Here is a 7,557-nt window from a genome sequence, read left to right on the forward strand (position 1 = left end):
TATGTGCTAAAAAACAAAGTTCAACAAAACACTGAGCAAAAAGAAAGTTTCTTTCTAAATAATTTTTTATAAGTGCTAAATGAATGAATCCCAACGAGTCTTTAAAATACTAACTGCAATTGTTCTGTTTCGATACAATACGGTTATTTTTCATCTTGCTTTACAAAATGACAGTTACCAACAAATAATGTTGCTGAATGTGAGTGAAAGTTATTGTACGACTAATGAATGCCAATTTTAAAAATTGGTATTTTTGAATTCAAAATAAGACAAACCTTTTCTAAAGCACCGGTGATGTTCACATGGCAGTTGGAAAATTACTATTAGTCTAAAAAATGGTGTTTAATTATGAATCCCAATTCATTTATTTAGCATTTAAAATCTAAAAAGCAAAAGAAAAATCTAGAAATGTAAAGAAAAAGTGCAGAAATGAAAAGTCTGCATAAAGTCAAGCTACTCGTAAACGGACATCCTTGAGACCACGACCTAATGTCTGCTTACGGTACATGTCCGTTTATGGGAAGTTATTAACTATACGTAGATATGTACACAACAAAATGAAATAAATTAAATGATCTAAAATTGTTCACTACATAAAAATAAAACAGTGGATTTAGAAATATGACATCTTTAGAAAGAAAGACGTTGAAATTTTTCCATGTTTTTCATTCTCATAATTTGATGTAGTTCTTAGATGTTGAAGTTACTTTTGTTGTGAATGATTTGTTGACCATTCATATGAACTAAACTGATCACTTTCATTCTACAACTATCCATAGTTGATGTTTGCTTGAATTTTCACGACATGTTGCTGCTTAGATCTTAGATCATATCACCAATGTTCTAGTATCATTCATGTATATTTATATATTTCAGAGCATGCGCAAAGGCAATTGAGTGCGATAGTATTCAAAATGACAGTGTGTTTCCATCGAGAAGCAGCTTCAATTATAGTTGCAGCAAATAAATCCTTTTAGCCATCTCAAATAGCCACAATGTAATAAATCAAATTCTTTTTATTCACTCTCATGATTACTTATGCGTTATGTTCACATCAAAGCGTCCACATGAGATAATAATTTTCTTGTTACAGTTTTATAACAAGTGAACAAAATGAACAAGCAGCTTCACCATTTTAAAAAAGAAAAAGTTCATATCTTCAAATTATGACCACAGATGACATTTTGATGAACACGTGACCAGGGTGATGTTACAAATTACAACAATAAATCGACAGAGAACCACGGTACATAAATTTGCCATTTCTCTCATTACGTCACTTCCTGAAATAAAGCTTCTCCTCCTTGTATAATCGTTTGAATTAAGAGAAGACGTTGAATTTTATAGACAAGCCATAAACATATCAAACTTTGGAAAAGCACTTGCAGTATGTCCACTGATGTTTGAGTTGATGTTGTTAAAAATAATTCCCATAAAGTATCGATTCACAAAGTAAAAGTGTTCAAACTTTAACAATGCTTGATATTGATTTTTCATTAAAAGTTAAAAACTTCTCATTAAACATCCTTCCATATACAACATTGTCGTCTGTTTTCTTTCTCTCTATATTGCAAAACTTTCTTTGACTTTTGTTAACTTTTCCTGTTCGTACAGTAACACATGGTTTGGAGTGTTCCATCTGAATGGTTAAATTGTTTATCACTATGATGAACGTCAATCATAAGTCATTTTCTTGTGGAGTTTATGATTTACTTTTTAACAGTCAGTGAGAAAGACAGCCAAATTTTTAGTTTTTCTTGAAAAAATTATTAAAGGTACCATTGTTTTATTATAAATTTACGTTTTTTAAATTGATAAAGATGAAAATATTCATATAACCGAAATAAACAATTGGGCTGTCTTTGTCTCTCTTAACAAATTAACACATAGATATTTTGTATATCAAAATGCAATAATTAAAAAGTATTAAGAAATTATTTCAGTGCAAGATAGTATTGATTTAATTAGTAACAACTTTTTTTTGGTGTAAAAGACTATGGAAAAACGTGCAATATTAAAACCATCCTACACTGAATACATTTGCATGAAAACTATATGCTTACATGGTGTAAATATAAACAAAATATAACCTATGGTACAATAACTAACAATAGTTTGCATTTATATGTTTGTGTGATAAGATAAAAGTCAATAAAATTATTTTCTTGTGCAAGAAAAAATTATTATTTTCGACACGAAATCATTTGTGTTTATGGTTTGTCTTTATTGCCATTGAATTTTCATCTTTAATTGATTAACTTAAGCTTTTATACATGATCTCTCTCAATGTTGACATTATCGTACACTGCTGTCTCTATACAAAACAATCAATCTTAGACAAAGGTCGTTTCATGAAATCATACGCAAAAAGACAGTAATTCAAATGTCAACAATGATAGGGATCATGCATAAAAACAGAACAAGATTTTCGTAAAGATAATATAGTCATTATCCAAAATGGTGAGAAATTTTATCAGGAAAGATCAAATTTATCCACGTGGCAAAATGATTTTTACGCAATGTACCGGGACCTTTAAGGAAGAAAAAAGTAAAGCAAGTTTGCGTTTACGACAGTAATAAAAATTTCTTGGAATTATATTCATACACGAGAGATATAAATCTACAATCTTAAAATATTTCAAATCAATCAAATCTAAGTAATTACTAATTATATACCTATCATCAACAAAGAAAAACTTTGGATCCAAGGAAACCTCAAAATAATTATAAATAATTTGTATGTTTTTAACATCAAATACTTTCACATACTTACGCATGTAACTTACTAATAAATTATCTGCTGAAGGTGAAAAAGCAGCGTAAGTTATACAGCGAGTCATATCACGCATGTGCTTTCCAATGACTTTATCGGAGATTAAATTGGTGATTTCCTCCTTAATTACGTCATCTCAACCATTAACAAGTTTGTCTTCATGCCACATACAGTAAATTATCTCATCCTTAACTTCAACTTTAGAAAACACGTGATACTTAGAGCTACATGCAAACACGTGCACATTTCGATAATTATTAAAATTCACTGATATTTCTTTTCGCTTGTTTTCAACATTAAAAAACACAAAAGAATCAGTTTTCTGACAAGCAAATGATACATCACTCACCTTAAAAATTTTGTTTGTACTTTTTAGTTCATCAAAACTATAAACAAGTTTTGTCAAATCATTATTCCAAAGCTCAGGAATATTTTTTACCGTAAGCAAAATAACTCCATTTTCTACGGCAGCCATGTCACTAACAAAACGTTCCTTGACAACAAAGTCAAATGTGTTGAGATTGTATATAATTACCCTTGAATTTTCTTCATTGCTCCGATACAGAAATTTTCCATTTGAGCAAAATTTTTGGTTACTTAAACTGCAACTCGTAGTTAAACATACACGAGGTATTGTAATAAGATGAAAGTCATATCCGTATTTAAACCAAAGAACATTGTCGTTGTTCAAAATAAAATAATACATTTCTGCACCCTTAAAGGAAAAGTTAGATCTGTTGTCATCAAAAGGATCAAGAGGAAAAAACGAAGTTTGAGAAGCAGGATCTACGTCAGGAAGTTTCTCACCGGTGGGATTTACAATGAAATGTTTATCGATAAAATAAGGATGGCCACAACACCAAGAATCAAGACCAACAGTAAACAAAATAAAACAAATACTGTACTTAGCACATGGTAAATGATCGTCACAAACGAATGTTTCATAATTATTCGCTACATCAAATATTTGAAGCACTTTTCCTTTCTTAATAACACACAAATACCTTCCAGATTTAGAAAAACACAGTGAGGTCACTTTATTACATCTAATACTGCGTTTCTTCTCACCTTTCTTAACGTCCCATACTGTAAAAGTATATTTGTAACTAGTGACCATTGTGTATTTATCCTTAGAAAAACATTTGTTGGTAAAGAACTTAGAAGTAGAATCATCACAATGGAACGGACTAGAGGAAATTTTACCATTAATATCTAATATCTTATCAAGCTGAGAAGCAAAAATCAAATCTTCGAATGGATGAAAGACAACGCAAAAGTCTTTCTCTTCATATTCCTTTAACTGACCAGCAATATTTTTTATCCATAAACACCTGTTTGTTCTCAAAGAAAAAAGTTGCACGATAAATCCTTCATAACCACAGACGACGTAATCATGATTTTGTGAAACATCAACAGAAATCAAAATTTGATTTAAACGTAGTAATCGAGCCTTTACAAAACCCGTGTCTCTGCACTCTACATATGGTAAGCCTTTGAAACGTGTTTGAAGCATTGTGGTGGCTTGAGACGAAAGATCTTTGACTTCGTTGGCAACGTATTGCAAACAAATTAATTCATTATCAGAGAGCACAGAGTGCGTCATTACAGAATAAACTTCATAAAATAACAATCGAATATACTCAGAAATATGAAAGTACACATCATGTGCGTTGAAAAAGGAAAAAATGTTTAAAATTTCACGACCATCAACCAACACAGAAGCAACTAAAACTTCCAAGTCAACAAGATATTTAGCAACATTTTCAACGATGTAGTCATTATCAGAAATATCAAGTAAATGAAGCAACCAATGCTTAACTGAATACCTCACTGACGCATGTTTGATGATGTCATAGTTTACACCTTCAGCTTTGAGGTTAACCAAAGATTTTAAACAAAATTCTAAAACAAGTCGATGACCACAAGAAGTTTTTACTGAGTAATCATGTTTTCTATCATCCAACAACCAATCATTTAAAGATTTGTGAAAAAACGAAACACATTCTTCTTCATTGGTAACAAACAGACAAGAGATAATTTTTCTAACCCCAAGTGATATGCGATTCGAATTCAAACAAAGAACGTCATCGATCATTTCCCAAGGAAGAGGTTCTTTAGCAACAGCCAGAGCATTTAAAATTGACTGAAACTTTTCGTTACTGATATAAAACGAATTTAATTCCTTACTTAATCTTGTTAAGCAAATTTCGTAATATTCATTGAGATCTTTTGGTATGGAACCTTTCAACAAATCCTGATTTTTGACTTCACTGGTAAGAAGTGATGCAAGCAACATAAGTCCGTCAGCCTTTTCTGCCAAAAAATTTTTAAAACCAAGAATGCTGTCAGTAGAGCCAATTCTTTCTTCAATCAAAAAATTAATATCGTTTAAATTGCGCTTATCTCTGCAGTTAATGAACAGTGGATTTAATTTTTCAAACTTATTCAAAGAAACTTCGTTAGGTCTGGTGGTAATTACAAAGCGAAAACAATGCGGAAGTTTGTACAAGTGATTAGCAATCAAATTAGCAAGGTCATCTCTTTCTGGATAACCACATTCATCAAGAGCATCCAGCACAACTAACATTCGCTTGGGAAGTTCTGAGATTTTACAAAACAACTCAGTAAAAAGAAGGGAAAATAATCCTTCCACATTCATGTTATTCAAAGGCTCACACAGTTGACCCGAAAGTTTTTTTACAAGAAGTTGTTTGTAAAAAGGAAACTTACGACTTATTTGCATCGATAAAGATTGAAGAAGTACATTGGCTTTATTGTAACGACTGTTGTTGTGTTGAAAGAAATGAACTGCAGTCAAATATTGCGGATAACGTTTACATAAAGTAGCTGCAATTACAGACTTTCCCATTCCAGCAACAGCAGAAATAATAAATGCACGATTTTGAGAACTGTCGTCTTCGAACCAATCTAAAAACTCTTTAAAAACCCATTCTCGTGTTCCATGCAAAAATTTTTTATAATGATGCCTAATTTCACTTTCAAAGTTACAACTAACAAGGGTTTTTGTCAAAACATCTTCTTCTGAAACTGATGTAAGTCCATGTCCACAAGCTTTCATTCCTTTAATATCTTCTCCTACTAATTCTAATTTATCTATCACTTTCACAACATTCGCACCGACATCCTTTAAGGTATTCTTAATTTGTTTGTGATCTGATATTAAAACTTCTATATCACTCTTTAATTCATCCCATTCTCTCAAAATTCTTTTATATTCTTCATTACCATACACCTCACTCGTTATTCTATCTATTTCCTCCTGACTTATTCCTAAACGAATTAATGGTTCGCTTATTTTTACCCAAAAATCTTCAAATTCATTAAAGTTTACTGAAGTGTCAGGTAAGTGAGCAAAACGTTCATTACGAAATAACCTGATACGGGTAATATCTGCTTCAGTTGAATAATCAGTGGGGGCATTTACTGACGTCCATATTGGATCACGTGGTGGTTTTAAATCACAAATATTACGCAGGAGTATACAAAGTAAAGTAATGTCAAACTTATTTTCATTTGGTAACATTGGAGGAGGAGGATACAGTAGATCCCATTGATGTTGCTTTATTTGCTTATCTTTTAGCGACAAAAGCTTATTATAATTTTTTCTGTCATTTAAAAAATAAAATAAATCAGTACCTGACAGTTGTTTCCTCAATGTTATTCTTAAAGCTTCTCCACCAACATCAACAATCAATCTCATCAACTTAAAACCATTAGTTTTCATGTCTGAGCTCAAGACAGATATAATGTTGTTCCCTGCAGAAAAAAAGTAGGTAAGACTTCCATGGTACAAATGGATTGCGATTATAAAGGAAAACCTGCGGTCGGTTACACGAAGGCAGAATAGTTTTATTGTTTTGAACTTTTACAAAATCTTTTAAAATGGAATAAAATGTGATTTGAACTGAACAATCATTGAAATAAAATATTGCTTCAAAGATTACAAAATTTCTTTCCCCTAAGGAAAATATAAACACCTTTTTCCACAAATTTGATAATTTTACTATCCGACGAATAATGCTATCCAGGCTTCGTGCAATCGTCCCCAGATGTACGAGTTACATAAAAATAGGTACGAGTGTGTACATGTGGGTAGTCTTGACCATAGTTACAGTACATGGAACAAACAGTAGTCAGTAGCCAAACTGCTTAGTGTTGTATTTGTCATTAAATTAAGTGAAGTCCCAAGGCTATTCCCAAGGTCAAGTCTAAAGGTCATTCCGCAATAATAACATATGAAAAATAACAAAAAATATCTTCATGTCAAAATGCCACAAAATGAAATCATTCCTTCCTTTGGCCCTTCTCTTTGGTAGAAAACGTTATCTGTGCTCATTGTTCAATAAAAATGCCCAGTAATTATCATCTTTCCTTTTAATAGCTCTTCTACGCTCAGTGCATGTTATGTGTGCTGGTGTTCATGTGCTAATATCGTGCAATAGAAGCTTGCAAAAAACAATATAGTTGCCATGTCCTTATAAATCTCACAAATTTCAACGATAGAACAATAAGTCCTTCGCCATTTTGAATTAAAACGACTTTTAAAAATGAATAATTTGTCTTATTTCTCTAACAGTGGTGTGGTGAAAAGATATATCAAATCGGTTTGTTGCTTATTGATAGACTATGTTGCCGATGATTCTGTTCTAATTAAAATTTTTATGTTTATTATTAAAATGAGGAGACATTGCACATGGTACATATATCATTGCTGATGTAGTTATTTTCCATAGGGACATAATATATTTAAATTCTTCGTCATT

General features: G+C 31.5%; 1 protein-coding gene across 1 annotated transcript; it reads right to left on the reverse strand.

Moving 5' to 3' along the window:
• Nucleotides 1-364: 364 nt before the first annotated feature.
• On the reverse strand, nt 365-5,852 carry LOC124446962. Its single transcript, XM_046997855.1, has 2 exons — nt 3,213-5,852; nt 365-382 (listed from the first exon to the last, which is right to left on the reverse strand). Exons 1-2 carry the CDS (start codon nt 5,850-5,852, stop codon nt 365-367), a joined length of 2,658 nt encoding a protein of 885 aa, XP_046853811.1.
• Nucleotides 5,853-7,557: the final 1,705 nt, after the last annotated feature.

This window comes from Xenia sp. Carnegie-2017, unplaced genomic scaffold, assembly GCF_021976095.1.
Source record: "Xenia sp. Carnegie-2017 unplaced genomic scaffold, XeniaSp_v1 HiC_scaffold_22, whole genome shotgun sequence".
Taxonomy (NCBI): domain Eukaryota; kingdom Metazoa; phylum Cnidaria; class Anthozoa; order Malacalcyonacea; family Xeniidae; genus Xenia; species Xenia sp. Carnegie-2017.